We start from the raw sequence: 21,864 nt of genomic DNA, 5'->3' as shown, positions 1-21,864 counted from the left end.
ACTTTTTTAACTTAGTATTTTATTTCTCTCCAAATATATGTAAAAATAATTGTTAACATTTGATTTTAAAACTTTGAATTACAAATACTCTTTCTCCTTCTATACCCCTCTCTTATTGAGAAGGCAAACAAATTGATATAGATTATACATGTTTAGTGATGCAAAACGTTTCCATATTAGTCATATTATGAAAGAAAACATCTACCAAAAAGAATGCAAAGAAAAGTAAAGCTTTTTTTTGTTTCCATGGTATACTTTGATCCAAATTGAATGTGATGAGAGAGAATTCTTATCCTTAAAGGAAGAAACAAAGTAAAATAGATAGCAAGATCAGACAATAAGATATCAGTTTTTTTTTTTTTCTAAATTACATGTAATAGTACTTGGTCTTTGTTCACACTCCACAGTTCTTTCTCTGGATACAGATATTATTCTCCATTGCAGACAGCCCCAAATTGTACCTGTTTGTTGGACTAATAGAATGAGCATCCATCGAGGTTGATCTTCACCCCATGTTGTTGTTAGGGTGTACAATGTTTTAAGGAAAGTAAAGTTAAAAAAAATTCTTCAAAATCTCTTTTTCTTATTCCATCAGTTCTTTTGCTGGAAGTGAATTGCATTTTTCACCATTCATCCTTCAGAGTTGTCATGGTGCATTATATTTCTGAGAATAGCTAAGTCATTCATAGCAGATCATCTTACAATTTTGCTGTTACTCTGTACATAGTACATTTCATTTTTGTCAGCTCATGTAAGTCTTTCCAGGTTTTTCTAAGAGTATCCTACTCATCACTTCTTATAGCAGAACACTATTCCATCATAATTACATACTATAATTTGTTCAGCCATTCCCCAGTTGATGGACATCCCTTCAATTTCCACTTTTTTGCCACCAGAAAAAGAGTTGCTATAATCAGTGTTGTACAAATAGGTCCTTTTCTTTTTGTTTTTTATATCTTTTTTTTAATATATACCTAATAGTGGTATTGATATGTCAAAGAATATGCATGGTTTTATAGCCCTTTGGACAGTTCCAAATTGCTCTACAGAATGGTTGAATCAGTTCACAACACCATCAGCAATACATTAATGTCTCCGTTTTCTCACATCCTCTTCAACATTTCTCATTTTTCTTTTCTGCCCTATTAGCTAATCTAAGAGATGAGAGATTCCTCAGCATTGTTTTAATTTGCATTTTTCCAGTAGTAAGTCAGAGCATTTTTTTCATTTGGCTACATCTGAAAATTTCTTATCTTTTGATCATTTATCAATGGGGAATGGTTCTTATTTTTATAAATTTGACTCAGTTCTCTGAGAAATGAAGACTTTATAAGAGAAACTTGCTTTAAATTTTTTCCAGTTACTATTTCTAAATATATTTTCCTCCATACCTGTTTTCTACCTCAGTTTATTCTATTCTCTCTCTCTCTCTCCTTTCACCCAGTCCCTCCTCAAAGGTGTCTTGCTTTTGTTTACTTTCCCTCCCCCCCAATCTTCCCTCCTTTCTATTCCAAATCACCCTCCCATCCTTGCTCTTATCCCCTTACCCTCCTACTTTCCTGTAGGACAAGATTGAATTTCTATCCCAATTGAGTGTGTATGTTATTCCCTCTTTCAATCAATTCAGGTGAGAGTAAGGTTCACCTAACTCCCTTTTCTCTCCTTGTTCCCCCTCTGTTATAAAAGCTTTTTTCTTGATTCTTTAAAGTGAACTAATTTATCCCATTCTACGTTTCCCTTCCAATAAATTCTTCTCTGCCCTTAATTTTATTTTTTTTAGATATCATTCCTTCATCTTCAGCTCACATCCCTATTCTCTGTCTACCTCTACTCCTTGTAACTGCCCTAATAATGAGAAAGTTCTTAGAAATTACGAATATCATTTTCCCATGTAGGAATGTAAACTGTTTATTTTTATTAAATCTCTTATTCGTTCCCTTTCCTTTTTGCCTTTTTATGCTTTTTTTTTTTTGAGTCTTGCATTTGGAAGTTAAAAGTTAAATTTTCCATTCTGCTTTGTTCTTTTCAGGAAGAGTGCATAAAAGTCTTCTATTTCATTAAATGTCTATTTTTTTCTCCTGAAGAATTATACTCATTTTTGTTAAGTAGATGATTCTTGATTGTAATCCTAATTCCTTTGCCCTCCAGAATATCATATCCCAGTAGTAAAATTCTTTGGTGTAGAAGCTGCTAAATCTTATGTTATCCTGACTGTATCTCCATAATTTGAATTGGGTTTTTCCCTCTGGCTGCTTGCTACATTTTCTCTTTGACCTGGAAAACTTTGCAATTTGAGTATAATATTCCTGGGAGTTTGCATTTTGACATTTTTTTTCAGCATGTTATTGGTAGATTCTTTCAATTTCTATTTACTCTGGTTCTATACTATTGGGGCAGTTTTCTTGATAATTTATTGAAAGTTGATATTTAGGCTTTATTTTTTAAAATCATGACTTTTTGATAGTCCAATAATTTTTGTTTTGTGTTTTTTTTCTAAGGCAATGGGGTTAAGTGTCTTGCCCAAGGTCACATAGGTAATTAATAAGTGTCTGAGGCTAGATTTGAACTCAGGTCCTCCTGACACCAGGACCAGTACTCTATCCACTGTGTCACCTAGCTGACCCTAGTCCAATAAATTTAAAACACTCTCTCCTGGATCTATTTTCCAGGTCAGTTGTTTTTTCAGTGAAATATTTCACATTGCCTTCTGTTTTTCTTTCTTTTAGTTTTTTAAATTGTTTTTTATTTCTCACAAAGTTATTAGCTTCCATTTTTTCAATTCTAATTCATAAGCAGTTTCTTAGTGTGCTTTTGTACCTCTTTTTCCATTTGGCCAATTCTACTTTTTTTTCCTTTTTTTTATTTATTTACACAATACTAAAATATTTTTGTTGTAAGAATAAACATAATCCCCCCCTTCCCCCACAAAAAATATAAAAGCTCATGAGAAATAAAGTGAAAGAAAGAGAAAAAAATGTGTTTTGGTTTATGTTCTGATACCATCAGCTCTATCTGGATCACATTCTTTATCACAAGTCCATCAGAGAAGTTACTTCCATATTTTTCCACAATTGTTGTTGCTGATTGTAATTCCCTCCATCCATTCCTCCCCACTACCATCTATTATATTTTCTCTCTCTTTTACCCTGTCCCTCTTCAAAAATGCTGTGGGGCAGCTGGGTGGCGCAGCAGACAGAGCACTAGCCTGGGGGCCAGGAGGCCCCAAGCCTACGATCTTCCCCCTGCCCCAGAGACCCAGCAACCACTCAGCCCTGTGGTCCTGGACAGGCCACCCAATCCCACCACCTTGAAAAATAGAAAAGAAAATGTTTTATATCTGACTGTCCTCTCCTATGATCTAGCCTCTCCTCTATCACCTACATCCTCCCTCCCCTCCCCCTGTCCCCTTTCTTTCCTTTTTCTTCTAGATTTCTGTACCCTATTGAGTATGTGTGCTGTTTCCTCTCTGAGCCATCCCTCATTCCCCATCACCTTCCTCTTCCATACCATTGCAAAAGCTATTTCTTGACTCTTTTACATGAAATATCTTAACTTATTCTACCTCTCCTTTCTCTTACTCCAAGTACATTTCCCTTTCACTCATTGACTCCATTTTTACAATATATTATACCTTCAAATTCAGCTCTCCTGTGCCTTGTCTACATACGCTCCTTCTAACTGGTTTAATAAATGAAAAGGTTCATATGAGTATTATCTATATCATCTTCCCATGCAGGAATACCTGCAGTTCATCATCATTAAATCCCTCATAATTTACCCTTTTCATCCTCCCTCTCTATGCTTCACCTGAGTCCTGTACTTGAAGGTCAGACTTTCTGTTCAGCTTTGGTCATTTCAACAGAAACATTTGAAATTCCTCCATCTCATTGGAAGTCCATCTTTTCCTCTGGAAGAGGATATTCAGTTTTGCAGGATACTTGATTCTTGGTTGCATTTCAAACTCTTTTGCCTTCCAGAATGCTATGTTCCAAACCCTACGAGCCTTTAATGTGGATACTGCTAAGTCCTGTGTGATCTTGACTGTAGTTCCACAATATTTGAATTGTTTCCTTCTGGCTGCTTGTAATATTTTCTCTTTGACTTGGGAGTTCTGGAACTTGGCTGTAATATTCCTTGGAGTTATTTTTGGGGGGGGGGGGTCTCTTTCAGGAGGAGATTGGTGGATTCTCTCAATTTCTATTTTGCCCTCTGCTTCTAGGATCTTAGGGCAATTTTTCTGTAGAAATTCTTTAAAAATGAGGTCAAGGCTCTTTTCCTGATCATGACTTTCAGGTAGCCCAATAATTTTTAAATTGTCTTTCCTTTATCTATTTTCCAGATCAGTTGTTTTGTCAATGAGATATTTCACATTTTCTTCTAGTTTTTCATTCTTTTGGTGTTGAATTATTGTGTCTTGATTCCTTGCAAAGTCATCAGCTTCCTCTGGCTCTATTCTACATCTGAAGCATTTATTTTTTCCTCAGAGCTTTCTTATCTCCTTTTCCATCTGACCAATTCTATTTTTTAAGGCATTCTTCTCCTCAATAACTTTCTAGATTGTTTTATCCATTTGACCTAAACTGGTTTTTAACATGTTGTTTTCTTCATCATTTTTCTGGATTTTCTTGACTAAGCTGCTGACTTCATTTTCATGTTTCTCCTACATATCTTTCATTTCTCTTCCCAATTTTTCCTCTACCTCCCTTAATTGATTTTCGAAATCTTTTTTGAGCTCTATCATAGTCTGAGCCCAGCTTCCATATTTCTTGGAGTCTTTAGGTACAGAAGCTTCTAAGTATGTATTTTGATCCTCCATGGGACCAAATTAATTGTTTACAGTCATGTTCCTTTTTTTTCCTGTTTACTCATTTCCCCAGCCTGGGCCTCATTTGGGGGTGCTTCCCAAACTTTTGATTATTATTGGGACATCCCCACAAGGACCTCAGTTCCTTCAAGGTCTTATCAGAAGCTTTGATTGCTCTCCTGCCTGTGGATGATCAGAAGCCCATCCCTCTGCACTGAGTCTGTGAGGAATATCTCTGCTCTATGGCATTAGGGGCCCCCCAGACTGAGACCAGGGTCTGAATATGGACAAAGCCCCAGATTCCTGTCCCAGGGACAGAGGAGAGACCTTAACAGTCTCCCCCTTACCCCCTTACCTTCCGTGGGCTGAGTGCCCTGGAAGCAGCTGCCAGGTAGCTCCCTACTAGATGGCCCTATGGGTCTGCTTCCATTTCCTGGGTCTGGGCTGCGCTCAGGGCCACAGCTACACTGAGAAGGGCCAGGCTGGCCTGAGCTTGGCATTCACTCCAGCAGAGGTTCCCTGCTGATCTTCCAAGTTGTGCTTGGTGCTCCCTAGGTTGGCTGTTGAGGAACCTGCTTCTGCTGCCAGGAGCCTACACTCCCAGGGACCCAGGCACCCTGAGGCTGTTCCAATTCTGCTTTTTAAGTTGTTGTTTTTTTTTTTTTAGTGAATTTTGGATGTCTTTTTCCATTTGGCTGATTTTGCTTTTTTTAAGGCATTTAAGCCTCACAGACTTTTTTGTACTTTTTTAACCACTGGACCTTTAAGGTGTTATTTTCTTCAGTATTTTTTGGTGTCTTCTTTACCAGGTTATTGATTCTTTTTTTCATGATTTTCTTGTATCACGCTTTTATCTCTTTCCAATTTTTCCTCTGCCTTTCTTCCTTGATTTTCAAAATTCTTTTCAGAGCTTTTACACGGCTTAAGATCATTTCATATTTTTCTTGGAGCAAGTAGGAGCTTTGACTTTTATTATTCTCTTCTGAGTATGTTTTTTGATCTTCTTTATCAGCCTAGTAAAATTCTATAGTTAGAATTTTTTTCTGTTGTCTTGCTCATTTTTCTAGCTTATTACTTGATATGTAATTCTTTCTTAACATGGAGCTCTGCTTCCAGAGGAAAGCTCACTGACCCAAAGTTCAGGAATTTGGGGCAATTGTTTCCAGAGACACCTCTAAGGACCAGTAAATTGTCAGTTCTAAAGTGGTATGATCTAAGAACAATTGTTTTTGCTACTTCCCTGGCCTGTGATTTTATCTACGGTGACTGCACACATTCTTTTTTTGGCCTGGAATTGTGAGGAGAGTCCCTCCGTCACTTGCTACAGGTTTTGGGATGCTACTGCTCCTTCTCGCCCTAGAATTGCCACTCTGCTACTTGGATCCAGGTATGGAAGAAGCAATTGAGTCCTGCCTCAGTGCTAGCAAAGGGACCCCTGTAATCTCATTCTGGCCAGTTTCTTTGACCCCCTTTACCATCTATTGGCTTAGAGCTCCTGAAGCAGCTGCTACTGATTCAGTTATCCCAAGTCTTGCTCTTGGGTTGCTGGGTTCTGGTCTGGGCTGGCGCTTGGACTGCTTTAGACAATGCTCCACCCTTACTTAGGTACAAACAGATCTTTCCTTCTGACCTTATAGGTTATCTTTGGCATCTCTAGGCTGAGGAGCATTGATAGCACTTCTGCTGCCAGTGCTTCACTGAATCCTGCTTATGGCTTCTGGGACTGGTCTGGGCTGACATTTGGTCTCTGATGGACTTTGCTCCTTTCTCCCCAGATTTTTCCTGGCAACCTTCTAAGTTGTCTTGGTCTGGAAAATTTTCACTCCTATCTTTCTTGGGAGTTCTCCCTCTCTAGAATTTGTTTAGACTGATTATTTAAAGGTATTTGGAGGTATTTGAAGGAGAGATCAGCTGAGTTCCTGCCTTTACTGTGCTACTTAACTCTGCTTTTGCAGATTTATTTTTGTTTAATCTAAATATCTCTATCACTTTTTAAGTGTAGTTAGGAAAAAAAATAAATTAAACTTTGGTGTTTAACCTTTGTCAATTTCTGAGGTACAAATATCCACATTGTAGTTTTAATAGTTGACTGCAAAACATTTCTCCCTTTGGGGGATCTAAGTAGAAATGTACCAACAAGGTTTTTAACCAAGCTTTATGTCCAGTAATTGACTGAAGCCAATGAGAACTCCTTCCTGATCTTTCAAGACCATGGTGCAGAATAGAACCTGACTCTGGTGGAGAACCCTACAAAATGATGCACCTGGGCCATTTGTGTATCAGGGCTCCACAAAGCTTGCACCACATGACCATTGGAGCCACCATAGGAGACAGGGCCTTCTCCAGTAAGGGGGAGAGCACAGGAGACCTGAACACAGCAGGATTTCTGATTTGAGGATTGTCGTGGCAACAACAAAGAACGAACTAGTTCCTAAATGGTAATTATATAAGGATAAGAAGACAAGATCTGAAGCCAATACCAATGCTTAATCACAAGGAAGAGGTAGAAAATAGGAATTTACAGAGAATGGGGCCTTGTCTTTACTATCCCATTAAGAATTGTTACAGGGCATCATCCAGACTATGTCCAGGACCAGACAGGTGTTACCCATCCTTTTTTTGTTTTCACAAGGCGATGAAGTTAAGTAACTTGCCCAAGATTACACAGCTAGGTAATTATTAAGTATCTGAAGCCAAATTTGAACTCAGGTCCTCCAGACTCCAGGGCTGGTGCTGTATCCCCTGGCACTACCTAACTACTTCTTACCCATCCTTTTCAAGAGAACTGGAAGAATTATCACTAGAGGTAAGAAAAGAGGAAAATTCTTAATGCAAAGAGTTTTTGTATTACAGAAGCTCACGAAGTCAACCCAGAATAAGAGAATTCCTTGACAATAATAACAATATGAATCTCAGAAAATAGAATGGTTTCTTCACAAGGTCTCCCAGGACTCATAGAAGAAATTAAATAAAATATAATAACGAAATTAGAGATTTTGAGGGAAAACATGGAAGGATAATAAATGACTTAAAACAAACTGGAAATAAGACACAAGTGGTAGACGCCTTAAAAAGTAGAATCAAAAAATCAAATTAATAGCTAAATGAGATAAGGACTAGTAGAACAAAATAATAAGGCTGAAAACTTAGAAGAACATGAAAATAAATATCATCAAAAACAAATGACTTGGAAGACAAGGACATATAATTTAAAAATTATTAAACTCCTTGAAAAACATAAACACAGCCCCCCAAAATTTCACCTGGATATTGTATGTCAAAAGATTATTAAATAAACTACCTTCAGAAAAAAAGGTAAACACATCCAGGAATGTCAAAGTGAAAAGCCAGAATTTCTGGATCAAAGGAAGAAAACTGTAAACATCCTTGAAGAGTTAAGGCACAAAGGAATCATGGTCAAGGTCACGCAAGAGTTTTCTGGAAATTAAATAAAAGACAAAAGAGAAAATATAATTCTATCAAAAGGCAAAAGAAAAAAGTCTCCAACTAATAATATCATATCCTTAAAAAAGGAATATAATAATACAGGGAGAAAATGTGCATGTTATGTTATATTACATGTTTTCTCTTAAGTTTTATTTGTTATTTAATTCTTTTAGTTTCATTTATAGGGTAGTCAAGAAAAAGCTAACAAATGGCAACTGTAATTGTGAAATTTGTATTTTGGTCCAAATTTGACACTGGTAATGAAAGGCAAAAAATATTTCAGCATCAAAAGAATTAAGAAGATTTTTAAGAATTCTTTACATTTTTAAAATTTTATTTAAATTAGATTTTTTAAAAAAATTTAATAATTTTAGATTATAATTTTTTATAATTAATTTTTTTTTATAATTTAAAAAAAGGAAGGGGGCAGCTAAGTGGTACAGTGGATAGAGCACCAGCCCAGGAGTCAGAAGGACCTGAATTTAAATCCAGCCTCAGACACTTAACAATTACCTAGCTGTGTGACCTTAGGGAAGTCACTTAACCCCCATTGCCTTGAAGGAAAAAAAAAGGAAGGGAGCTGGGCAAAGCTTTTGAAATGTAAATATAAAGTACAAGGAAAAACTTAAAAAACTAAGACCTGTACTCTGCAATTGCAAAGTTGACAAATGAAATGAGTAGAGCCTGGAGAATGGTTAGATCATGCCACTAATAATGTTAAGGAAACTAGCTTTAAAAAATTTGAATAAATATAAAGGTAATCACAATTACCAAGGGCTAATGATAAAGCTCCCTTTCTATTTCTTGACTGAGAGATGGTAAACTAGAAGTAGGTACAGAATGAGATTGGATTTTCAGACACCATCATTGTTTGGATTTGTTTTAATGAATTGTAGTTTTTACAAGAGAGGATTTTTCTGTTTTGGGGGAAGAGTTATAGTAGAGGAGAGACTGAGTAGTGATCATGGTGCAACAAAAAAGCTGAAAAAAAGCATGAGTAAAATATTTTAAAATATCAGAAATAAGCAGTATATTGAGAAGCATATGTGTACAAGCAGGGACAATATTTTAAGTTTTAAATTTAATAAAAAAAAAACTTTAAAATTGTATCTGATTGTAATTCCCTCCATCCATTCCTCCCCACTCCCCCATTGTTTTCTGCTGAACTTACCTTTGAATGAAGTTTTGAATGATAGACTTTCACAGTTTTTTATACAATCATTTTTTGTTCTTTGGTTTTCGAAATTCATATTTGTTTGGCAATTAGGTGGCATATTGGATAGAGTCCTGGACCTAGAGTTAGGAGGACCTCAAATCCAACCTCAGGCTCTTACTATGTCATCCTAGATAAGTTATTCTGTTTGCCTCAGTTTCTTTAGTTATAAAATGTGAATAAGTTCTTCTTCAAAGGGGAGGATCAATTCAATTAAGATTTATAAAGCTCTCAGCACAGTATCTAATCTATAGTAGGTATTATTTAAATCCTGGTTTATTATTATTTTAAAGTTTATAATATAAATTTGTTTTTAAAGTATTAGAGTTGAGTCCCTGAAAGTACGGTGGAGAAGTCTAGGGTAGAAATGAAAAATCTACTTAATACATTAACTGTGGAAACTTATAGAAGAGAAATTGTATAAAGGATATCATTAAAAATATATATATGATCAAAAAATTTTCGTCATGTGATAAGAACATGTGAAAACCATTTGGCCGCCAATGTATCTCTTCCATTTCTATTCATTTAATTAGATGAAATGTAAAAAATTCCTTTTAACACATTGGATGGAACTCCTGTAGAGGATTTCTGAGGAAGCTTCTAAAGGAGTTACATAAGATGAAAAGGCATGGATGAAGTTCATTTTGCTCCACTAGGGACTTTATAGAGGAGAAAATGCCCACATCAATGAAATTACAGATCTATTCAAATTAACTTTATGTGGTTTCCTGTATATGCTATACATAAGGTCAGTTTTTAAAAATAATACTATAGAAGAGAAATAAGGAAGAATTGAGATAAGGTTATATCTTAATGTATGCAAAGCATATTCAATTCAGAAACAATTTTCAAGTAATTGATGACAGCAAGTTCCTTTGAGGGAAAATAACTTAAAACATTATATATATTATTCTCTCTTCTAAAACCAGTTCAATCCTAGGTCAGGGTATGATTTTTTTTAAAATTTTAGAAAGTTTTTATTTATTTTGAGTTTTACAATTTTTCTCTTGCTTCCCTCCCCCCACCCCCCACAGAAGGCAGTTAGTCTTTACAACATTCCCATAGTATGCATTGACCTAAGTTGAATGTGATAAGAGAGAAATCATATCTTTAAGGAAGAAACATATAGTATGAGATATAGCAGAATTACATAAGACAGCATCTTTTTTAAAATTAAAGGTAATAGTCTTTGATCTTTGTCCAGCTCCATAATTCTTTCTCAGGATACAGATGGCATTCTCCATCGCAGACATCCCAAAATTGTGCCTGATTGTTTCACTAATGGAATGAGCAAGTCCATCCAGGATGATCATCACTCCTGTGTTGCTGTTAGGATATACAATGTTCCTCTGGTTCTGCTCATCTCGCTCAGCATCAGTTCATGAAAATCCTTCCATCTTCCCTGAATTCCCATCCCTCCTTGTTTCTAATAGAATAGTGTTCCATCCCATACATATACCACAGTTTGTTAAGCCATTCCCCAATGGACATTTCCTCAGTTTCCATTTCTTTGCCACCACAAACAAAGCTGCTATGCACATTTCTGTACAGGTGATAATCTCTTCAGGGTACAGGGTATAACTCTGAATGTTGATGTTTTGTGTAAGAAAATGTATAGTGATCTTCATTTATATGAAAATTCATTGTTTTCTGCTGAACTTTTTTTCCCATTTGATTAGAGTGAGTTATATGATAAATAAAATTATTTAATTTGTTGGTTCACTAGAAGCAAAATAAAACATTTTGTTTCAGATTATTTGTGTCATATTGGTAAGACTTTCAAAAATAGTTCCCTACACAAAAAAGAGGTATATTATCTTTAAAAGAGTAATGAAATGTTTGAAAGCTTGCTTTTTCACAATTTTGCCTCATTTCTGATTTGTTAACAAAGAATGTGACTTTCAGACAATGTTTCCATATCTCTTTTGTCAATTTAAAAAAAATCAAAAATAGTTGGAACCTGAAATTTGGCATTCAGGTTCAAATTTATCTAGTATATATGATTCAGTAAAACTGTTTTATTAAGACGTTTTGTTGGCTTCATAGCAATAACTTATTAAAATGACTTTCATTGCTGTTGAAATTTAGAATGTTTTTATACTAAAAAAAATGAAACCCAGTGTTTTTTGCTTCACTTAAAAATAGAATAAAAATAAAACAACTCATCAGTCTTTATCAAAGATAAAAGAAAAAATAGTACCTAGAAGAAAATTTCTTATATTTCAGTTCTCTTAGGAGAAAGAAAGGAGGGGTAAGGAAAAGGTACAATACTAAACAATATAATCTCTTTTCTGTTTTGTCACTGTCACCACTCTGGTATTGCCTCACACCTGGACTATTGAAATAACCCCTCAATATATTCTTCAGTCCAGTTATTCTAACCTCTTGCTATTTCTTGCATAAGACACTCTTATATTCCTACTGTGGAAGTTTTCACTGGCTAACCCCCATACTTGAAATGCTTTTTTGCTCATATCTACCTCCTGATTTCCTTCAAGTCTTAGCTGAAATTCCACCTTGAACCTGAAGCTCTTTCCAGTTCCACTTAATATTAGAGAATACATCTTTTTGTTTATTTCAAATTTATTCTGTAAATCACTTTTTGCATATAATTATTTACTTATAAATTATTTAGTGTGGCAACTTGTAATTAAAGTTTTGAATTTCTGTTTTTGTGGATCACTGTTTTATTAGATAGGGCAACCAGGTGACATAGTGGATAGAGCACTAGGCTTGAAATCAGGAAGACTCATTTCCTGAGTTCAAATCTAATTTCAAATACTTATTAACTGTATGATCCTAGGCAAGTCATTTAACCCTATTTACTTCAGTTGCCTTATCAGCAAAATGAGCCGGAGAAGGAAATGGCAAACTACTCCAGTATCTATGCCAAGAAAACTCTAAATGGACTGACCAAGAGTCAGGTACAACTGAAAAACAACTGGAAAAAGATGATCATGATTTAAGTTGTGTCTATAATAATGTTTAAATTCATTTATATTTTTGAATTTTCAAGGGTATGTGTATTTGTAGTATAAGAATTTCTCATCTCTTTGTTAATAAAGAATCATGAGCTTCTTTGTCTAATTCTGACTACTTGACCATATTTTATAACAATTGGAGGAGTTGTTGGAACAATTCTACTCTTGCAAAATCTATTTTGACCATGTCAAGTCTGGTTCTTTAAAAATAGGGGTTTTCCCCCCTATTCTTTTTTTTAAGAGTGATCTAATCTTGTATAACTATAATGAATTTCTTAATTTCTATGAATATATCTGCATGATTTTAGGTATTGTTTGATATAAATATTTGTTTGAATTTGTGTAGATATTCCTGGAGAGTACTGAGGTCCATTAATAGTTTTATAAGTTCAATTTGGGCATAAAACAGTATCAGTTATATTTGATTAGTTCACTCAGTAACATTTATTATTTTTTCTGTAAAGTTGTGTTTGTCTATTCAGACAATACTATAAATTTTAAACCTATTGATCATACTGTTTGAGAAAACCCATCTTTTTTCTTTTTTATTCTTTTTTTTTTTTTTTGCAAGGCAGTGGGGTTAAGTGGCTTGCCCAAGGCCACACAGCTAGGGAATTATTATGTGTCTGAGACTGGATTTGAACTCAGGTCCACCTGACTCTAGGGCTGGTGCTCTGTGCACTGCACCACCTAGCCACCCCCTTTTTTTTTTATTCTTAACAAAGAATTGTCATAGCTATTTTGGGGGCTATATTGTATAATGTTGTATGAATTTTTATTTGGATTCTTTTAATATTCCTTGTGGTCTATTTTTTTCTAGTCTAAGATGTATATAGAAAATACTGGTGTTGATGTTGATGATGTTTTAATCTTGCTTTGTAGAGTTCAAATAAAATTGGTTCAAGAACAAATCACTATCCTATTGTTTTAAAAAAATTCATCTACAAATATTTAGAGCATTGTTAACAATTAGACAAAATGACTGCCAATTGTAATTGAATAAAAGCATTGCACTATAAGTTCATCTTCTTTATAGTCACTTAAAGCATCTTAGAAATTACTCCATTCCATACACAATGACAATGATGTTACATGCACTTCTTTCTGTTTTCATACAATTTTTATTTCTTCTACTCGGTCTCTAAATTTTGAAAATTTTTGCATGAAGTTTGAAGATTATGATTTTATAAAATATTATTTTTAAACATTTATGGATCCTACTAGTTCTTACTGAAAACTGACTTTTCTCTGATGACTGCTTCCCTGGCCTGCACCTGCAGGTTCTGCTTGTACCTTCACTTAATGCTCAATGGTCAAACAGAAAAAATGGAATACTCCTTGATTCTCCATTACCACTTCCAGGTTCTGTCCTTTTCAAAATCTTGGTAGCTGTTGTCTAGAGAGCCCTAGGCTCTTCCTTCGCCAGTGAGTTGGGTATCTGATTCCTCCCCAACAACTTGCCCTTGTACTAAGGGACTTCATAATACCTATTGATTCTCCCTCATATACTTTAACCACTCAGTTTCTCAACTTAGTCACTTCCAGTGAGCTACTCCTCCATCCCATCTCAATCACACACTAAGTTTGTGCCACCATCTACAAAGGAAACACCTCCTTGAATCACTTCCACCATTTTTTACCTTTATACTTTCACAAGTGCTGCTTTAAAAGGGTAGAATTATTCAACCATTCTTACTGGATCTGTTACAAATATATGTTTCATAAACTCATCTTGCTCTCACTGGTGCTAGGCAATTCTGCTATACCTTTCATCAGTTCACTACCCCATTCTCCACAACAGCTCTTCCAAACCTTTTTATAGTTCCTCAAGTCTTCCACAACTCCCCTCCCCCTGCTCTATCAACTGAGCTTGCTTAATATTGTATAGGGGGGAAAATGAGGTCATTTGCTATGAATTCCCTCTTCTTTCTCTTCTTTATCCTTCAGGTACTTTATGCTACTTTCTCCTTCATCTCTGTTTCATGTGATGAAGTACCTTAATCCTTACCAAGGCCAACCCCCCTGCTTGTTCAAATAATCTCATTCTATCCCATCTCCACCCTTATTTTCAGTCTTCACTATTGACTCATTCCCTATGGTCTACAAACATTCTTGTGTCTCCTCAACCTGAAAAAAAAATCACTTGCTTCTTCTATGTCTAACCAACTATTGATTGTATTTCTTCTGTGCTTTGTAGATAAACTCCTAGAAAGACAGCCTACAATAGATGTCTTCACTGTCTCTCCTTCCTTTCTCATCTTAACCTTTGAAAGTCTGTCTTCTAGCCTTAGCACTCCACCAAAACTTTTGATCTGAGTTGCCAAATCTAATGGACTTTTTTCAGTCCTCATTATTCATGACTTCTTAGCAACCTTTCTCTCTAAATTTTCAGGACATCACTCCCTCCTAGTTTTGCTCCTTATCTCTCCTCTAGATCTTCCTCCAGATTAAGCCTTCTTATTGGAGAGGTTCCTTAGGGTTCTGTCTTTTCTTTTTGATCTCATCAGCTCCTATGGATTTAATCACTATCTCTAAATTAATGATTCTCAATCTACCTTTCCTACCTCCAATCTTCCAGCTCCAAATATTTTGTAGACACTTAAAACACATTATGTCCTAAATAGAATTCATTATCTTTCCCTCCCCACCCTTCCCACCCTTTCCATTCCTCCTTACTACAGAGAGCTATACCATCCTCTTAGACCTTCAGGTAGTGTTCTGTTTGGCTTTGAAAGTCTTTTTTTATCTCGCCCTGGCATTTCTGCCTGTCTAGTGTTTTTACAACTTATTCCCCAACATGTAATCTTAAGTCCAGTGATATTGGCTTCCCATTTTGAATAGCCTGTATATCTTATTATGCTTTTATGATTATTTCTGACCTTTAATTAAGAATTCTTTTGCTAGTAAAAGCCCTAAGAAGTATCTCTTTATAGCTTCCTCTGCTTTTTTAAAAATTAAATTACTTTTTATATTTAGGCCACATATCTGTTTCAACCGTATTGTGACAATATGTTCTGAAATGCTGTTCTAAATCTGGTTTTTGCTAAATTGCTTTCCAGCTTTCCTAGTAGTTCTTAGAGAATGGGGAGGACTCTGGACTACTGAGTTCATTTGCTTCTTAATTCTTTATCATAATCTCTAAAATATCTATTTATCATTCAACATAATGTTTTTTCATTACTCTTTTAAAATTCTAGCCCTTTTGTTCCTCTGAATAAATTTTTACAATTTTATTGCTAATTAGCATTTCTCTACTCAAAAATCCTTAATAATTTTAAGACTCATTGCAGTGCCATGTACTATGGAAAATATTTCTTCAGCCCTCTTAATTGTTAGTGCTCCCTCCTTCCTCATTATCTTGTACTTTTCTCAGTGCCTGGGACCCCCTTATCCTGGGTCTATCCCATGGGGGGCCTGCTCACTCTGGACTAGTTTTCCTCAAGGCCTGTTCTCCCATTCATTGGTCTTTCCTGAATTCCCTGTTCTCTGGATGGTCTGCCAAGGTCAACCTGCCTTTCCTCTTATTCTACCCTGGAACTTTGGAACTTAGTCTCTAGATTTCAAAGCCATGTTTCCATGCCAGGGATCTTTCTCTACCAGATTCATGCCCTTTTTAAGCTTTTCATGTGTTGTGTCTCCCCCCCCCCCCATTAAAATATAATCTCTTTAAGGTCAGGGACTGTCCTTTTTTTTGCTTATATTTTTATCACTAGTGCATTCTGTAACGCCTAACACATCATAAGGACTTACTAAATGCTTATTTTCTTCCTTCCTATAATTACTGTTTATGTTTTCAATCCCCCAGTAGAATGTATGCTTTTTTTGTTTTGTTTTGTTTTAGATTTTTGCAAGGCAATGGGGTTGTGACTTTCCCAAGGTCACACAGCTACATAATTATTGAATATCTAAGACAGAATTTGAACTCAGGTCATTTTCTATCCACTGCACCAGCTAGCTGCCCCTGAATGCATGCTTCTTGAGGCCAATAATTATTTTGCTTTGTTTATCATTCTATCCTAGCATGTTGCTCAGACCTTTCACATCACAAATGCTTATTGAATTTAATTAAATAAATAAATAAATCCATTTGCGCTGTGTGTGTGAAATTGTGTATTACCAACTCTAAAGAACAGAACCTTTTATGATTCTTGAATTTTTAGTTTTTAAGTTGTTCTAAATATTTTGTTCTTAACAATATACTACATACTAATATTTGGTGATTTCTAGGGTATGGAATTTGAAGGGATTTTAAGATATCATCTGGGCCTATTCTTTTCTTTTACAAATGGAGAAGTCAAAGGACTTGAAACAAAGATTTCAGTCTGTGTCCTCTTACTCCAAATTCAGTGCTCTTCCTATTTAAACCATGTTTGTTTGTTTTTTTCATGCCTTAAAGCACTTTTATAAATGCTATGTTATTTGGCAAAGGAATAAAAGGCTTTTATTTGTCATATACTTTAATGTGGCATCTTTGTCTGACTTCATTATTCCCTTTAAATAAGGTGATTTTGAAATCTTACTTGGTCTTTGTGAATTAATTACAATGGGTTGTTTATAAAAGGAAACACTATCTTTCATTTTAGATTCTGATCATCTAGAACAACAGCTGGAAGAAGCTAGTTCTATGAGGCGAGAACTAGATGAGGCTTCTAGACAAATCAAGGCTTGTGATAAGCAAATAAAAATGCTAAAGCAAGAAAGAGAAGACCTTAATAAGGTAAAAAAACAAGATTTTATTTTCCTATCTTTCTGACTTTTCCAACTTTTACAGATAGCATATTTAAACTATTTCACCTCTCCACTGCCCTTCTTCAGTGGCTCCTCTCTGCCCTAGTCTCTGATAGGGACCTAAACCTTCTGTTCAACCTTATCTCATCCTCATGCACACATATGCTTTTGCCAAGTTGATCTGCTTAGTACACCTCTGCATTTGCTAATGTTCTTTTTCATCTAGAAATCTTTAAATTTCTTCATGTTGATTTTATCTTTGTATCTTCTTCAATGTTTTGAAAATTAGAGTGTATTCCCCAAGCACTTTAATAAGTGTGTTGTGTTAGAAAAAATCAAGAGGAATAAAAATAAAATTTCTTTATAATATGCTGACCATATAATTTTAATATATTTATACAAACTTAAAATGCAAATTTAAAATTTCACATTCCTTCCTTCCTCCCCAGAACACCATAAGCACATTTGGAAATGGGTTTCTTAAATCACCTATTAAATCCATTTATCTTTTCAAACAATATTTAATCTAAGATATAAATCAATTTTCGTATTATTTTTGCAAAATTTCTAAATATCTTTCAAAACAATAATGTACATGACACCATAGAAAATTTTGGGAATATCGCAAAATTTTTAGGAAAAAAGGAACCCACAAAAGGCTGGGGCAAAACAATTTTCCAGCCTAAGACAACTCATAATATCATCAGGGAAAGTCTTTTTTCACTGTGGTAGAGTAGAATGCCATCTAGTACAGACTGTGCCAGTGTAGCTCGGGCACCAGCAAGCAAGCAGCAGATCTCTGCTGGAGTGAAAGTTGGACTGGGACTAAATCAGCAGCAGCAGCACAGTACCTTCCATAGCTCCCAATCCATAGACATTAAGGGGTTGGACAGTTGGTCAGAAGATTACAGGGTTACTTGTGCTGACTTTGGGTACTGAACTCTATTGCATGTCTTTACTGGGATCTGGATCCCTGTCTCAGTGTGAGAAGGAGCTTCAGCAAACCAGAACTTGTGAGTGCAGGGGAGCAGGAGACAGTGATAACAGTTCTAGGGCAGGAAAGAATACTTGTGCATTTATGTCTATGGGAGCTATCTGAGGTGGGAGGGGGGAATTTGCATGTTAACTTTGTTGTGTGTTTGGAGGGAATAGCAAGTAGTCCATGGTAGATTGGCAGTTTCATTTGCAGTCATCTTTTTTATTGTTTATATTGTGTTATAGAAGTGCTTGCTCTATTCCATGAATTAAAAATAAAATAAAATATTTCAAAAAGAGAGAGGAAAGAAAAGAGTGCTTGAGGCCATTCATAAACCAGAGCATAGGACAGGAAAGTAATAAATATGCCTCTCCTTAGATCAGGAAATCTTTGGCCCAAGAGTTGTATAAGGCCTGTCGTGGTCTGGTGCTGCCATGGCACCCACAGGAGGGACTCAAAATTCAAGAAATCATGGAGCTTTTTAGGGAATAATTAAATGTGAATGATGTTATAAATGTCTAATTGGCACTTGGCAGAATAAAGGTTCCCCACTCTTGCACATACTACTTTGGAAGAAATAAAAATTTACAAACAAATAGCTGTCCAAAAAAACTTAGAGTTTGGGAAAGTCCCCCCTTCCACCCTGGGAGCAAAGCCCAACTTTAACCTGTAAAGTAGAAAAACAAGAAATTGTTTACAACAAGGAACAAAGAATAGCAAAAAGAAACTGCCAATAGAAAATTATTGTGATGAAAGGGGAAGATCAGAACACATTCAGAAGACAACAAAACCAAAATTACTACTTCCAGAGCCTCAACAAAAATGTGAATTGGTCTCCACTCAAAAAAAAAAAATTCCTGTGAGAGCTCAAAAAGGAGTTTTAAAATGAAATGAGAAGTAGAGGGAAAAAAATGGAAAAGGAAAGAAGAATGATCTAGGAAAGTCAGGAAGAAAGTCAACAGTTTGGTAAAAGAGACACTAAAAAATACTACAAGAAACAATATCTTAAAAATCAGAATAAACCAAATAGTAAAAGAGACACAAAAATCCACTGAAGATCAGAACCCTTGTGAGAAACTGAACTGACCGAATGGGGGGGGAAATGGACAAAAATTCACTTCTCCTAAGCAGAATTGGCCAAATGGAAAAAAAGGTACAAAAAAAACTCACTGAAGAAAATAATTCCTTAGAAATTAGAATTGATCAACAATCTAAGACAATCCCAATGGACTCATGATGAAGTATACTATTGCCTCTAGAAAAAAATAACATTATTTGAATATAGTCTGTGCTATTTTTCACTTTTGGGGGTTTTTTCCTTTTGTTTGAGTCTTATAACAACTGATTAATATGGAAATGTTTTACGTAATTGTACATGCATAACCTTTATACCTTATTGCTTACTGTCTCAAGAAAGGGAGTAGGGAGAGAAAAAGAGGTGGGGGGAGAGAGAATTTGAACTCAAAACTTTGAATAAAAATGTTTTAATAAATTAGAATTGGGCAGATAGAAGCTAATTATGAGACATCAAGAAAAAAGTAAAACAAAATTTAAAAAATGAAAAATATTGAAGAAATTGTGAATTATCTCAACAGGAAAAGCAACTGACTTGGAAAATAGATGGAGTAGGGGCAGCTAGGTGGTGCAGTAGAGTACCAGCCCTGGAGTCAGGAGGACCTGAGTTCAAATTTGGCCTCAGACACATAATTGCCTAGCTGTGTGACCTTGGGCAAGTTACTTAACCCCATTGCCCTAAATAAATAAAAAAATTTAAAAAATAGAAGCAGGACAGATAATTTAAGAATTATAATAATGTTTGTCCTTCATTTTTGAAGAAGACCACAACATCCTTGCCCAAGGTCACACAGCTGGGGAGAATCAGGTGTTCGAGACTGAATTCAGACTCCTTATACTCCTGACTCCAAGACCAGTGCTCCATCCACTGTGTCATCTAAATGCCTGGGACTACCTGAAAGCCATGATTATAAGAAGAACCTAGATATCATTTTTGAAGAAATCATAAAACTACCCTGATATTTTAGGACCAGACAGTAAAATAGAAATTAAGAGGATCCACCAATCACCACCTAAAAGATATCCCAAAACAAAAACTGTCAGGAATATTATAGCCAAAATTTAGAACTTTAAGGTCAGTGAGAAAATATTGCAAGCTGTCAGAAGGAAACAATTTAACTTTCATGGAACCACAGTCAGAATAACACCAGATTTAGCAGCTTCTACATTAAAGGATCAGAGAGATGGAAATAGATATTCTGGAGGGCAGGGGAAGTAGAATTACAACCAAAAATCATCTACAAAGCAGAGTATAATCCTTCAAGGGGAAAAGCAGGCATTTAATAAATAGAAGTACAAGCATTCCTGATGAAAAGAACAGAGCTGAATATAAAATTTGACTTTCAAAATAGAAGATTTAAGAGAAGCATAAAAAGGTAAACAGGAAAGAGAAGTCATAAAGGGATTCAGTAAAATTAATGTTTACATTCTTACATAGAAAGATACTTGTAACTCCTAAGAACTTTCTCCTTTAGAAAGAGGTATATAGTTATGAGGACACAGGTTTAATTTTAATATGATAGAATGAAAACTAAAAAAAATTAAATTAAAGAATAAGTAATAGGGATATATACTCTATGGTGAAGAGGTTTCTTTCACATAAAAGGGGCATGAAAAATTTTTTATAGTGAGTGGAAGATGGGGAAAGTGACAGGGAGCACAGTGAACCTTTACTATCATTGAAATTGACTCAAAGAGAAAATCACAAACACTCTATTGGATATCAAAATTTCTCTCCTACAAGGAGGGTAAATAAATAATACAATGTTGGGGGGAGGAGAGCTGATAAAATGGGGGGGTAGATAGAAGGAGGCACTAGGCAGAAGCAAAACATTTGACAAATGAACAATCTGAAAGGAGAGAGAGTAGGAAAAATGGAGGAGGGGTGGAAATTATAATTATTGGAACTGTGAAAAAAAATTACAGCAAGTTCTTTGATAAAGACCTCATTTCTCAACAATATTAAAGGATTGAGTCAAATTTATAATAATAACAAAAATCATGGGACTGTGGATGGAGCACTGGCCCTGGAGTCAGGAGAATTTGAGTTCAAATCCAGCCTCGGACACTTAATAATTACCTGTGTGACATTGGGCAAGTTACTTAACCCCATTGCCTTGCAAATAGAAAAAAAGAATAAGAATCATTCTCTGATTGATAAATGATCAAATATGTGAAGAATCTCTTTTCAGATGGTACAATCCATAGGCACATGAAAATATGCTCTCAATCACTGTTGATTAGAGAAATGCATATTAAAACAACTCTGAGCTGAAACACCAATTAGATTTACTAATATGACAGAAAAGGAAAATAGCAAATGTTGGTGGAGATGTGGTAAAATTTAGGCACATTAGTTGCATTGTTCATAGAATTGTGAAGTAATCTGTTCTTTCTGGAGAAAAATTTGAATCCATGCTCAGAGAACTGTAAAATCATGTGTACCCTTTCACCCAGAAGTATTGCTACTATGTCTGTATCCCAAAAGAGATAGGAGACAAAAAGGAAAAGAATGGCCTATGTGTACAAAAATATTTATAGCAGCTCTCTTTGTGTAACAAAGAATTGGGAAACTGAGTGGATATCCATCAATTGGAATGGCGGAACAAGATGGAGATGGGATACTGTCATGCAATTA

General features: G+C 35.3%; 1 protein-coding gene across 7 annotated transcripts in view; it reads left to right on the top strand.

Annotated features, from left to right (window-relative positions):
• CDC42BPA (CDC42 binding protein kinase alpha) overlaps window positions 1-21,864 on the top strand; it is a 364,566-nt gene that overhangs the window by 218,823 nt on the left and 123,879 nt on the right. For all 7 annotated transcript variants that reach the window (XM_074222837.1, XM_074222834.1, XM_074222835.1 and 4 more), the window contains exon 12: window positions 17,032-17,165. In XM_074222837.1, coding sequence (XP_074078938.1) covers window positions 17,032-17,165 — 134 coding nt within the window. The remainder of the gene's footprint in view (window positions 1-17,031; window positions 17,166-21,864) is intronic.

The sequence above is a fragment of the Macrotis lagotis genome, chromosome 2 (assembly GCF_037893015.1).
Source record: "Macrotis lagotis isolate mMagLag1 chromosome 2, bilby.v1.9.chrom.fasta, whole genome shotgun sequence".
Lineage (NCBI taxonomy): Eukaryota > Metazoa > Chordata > Mammalia > Peramelemorphia > Peramelidae > Macrotis > Macrotis lagotis.
This window is presented reverse-complemented; position numbering and strand designations above follow the sequence as displayed.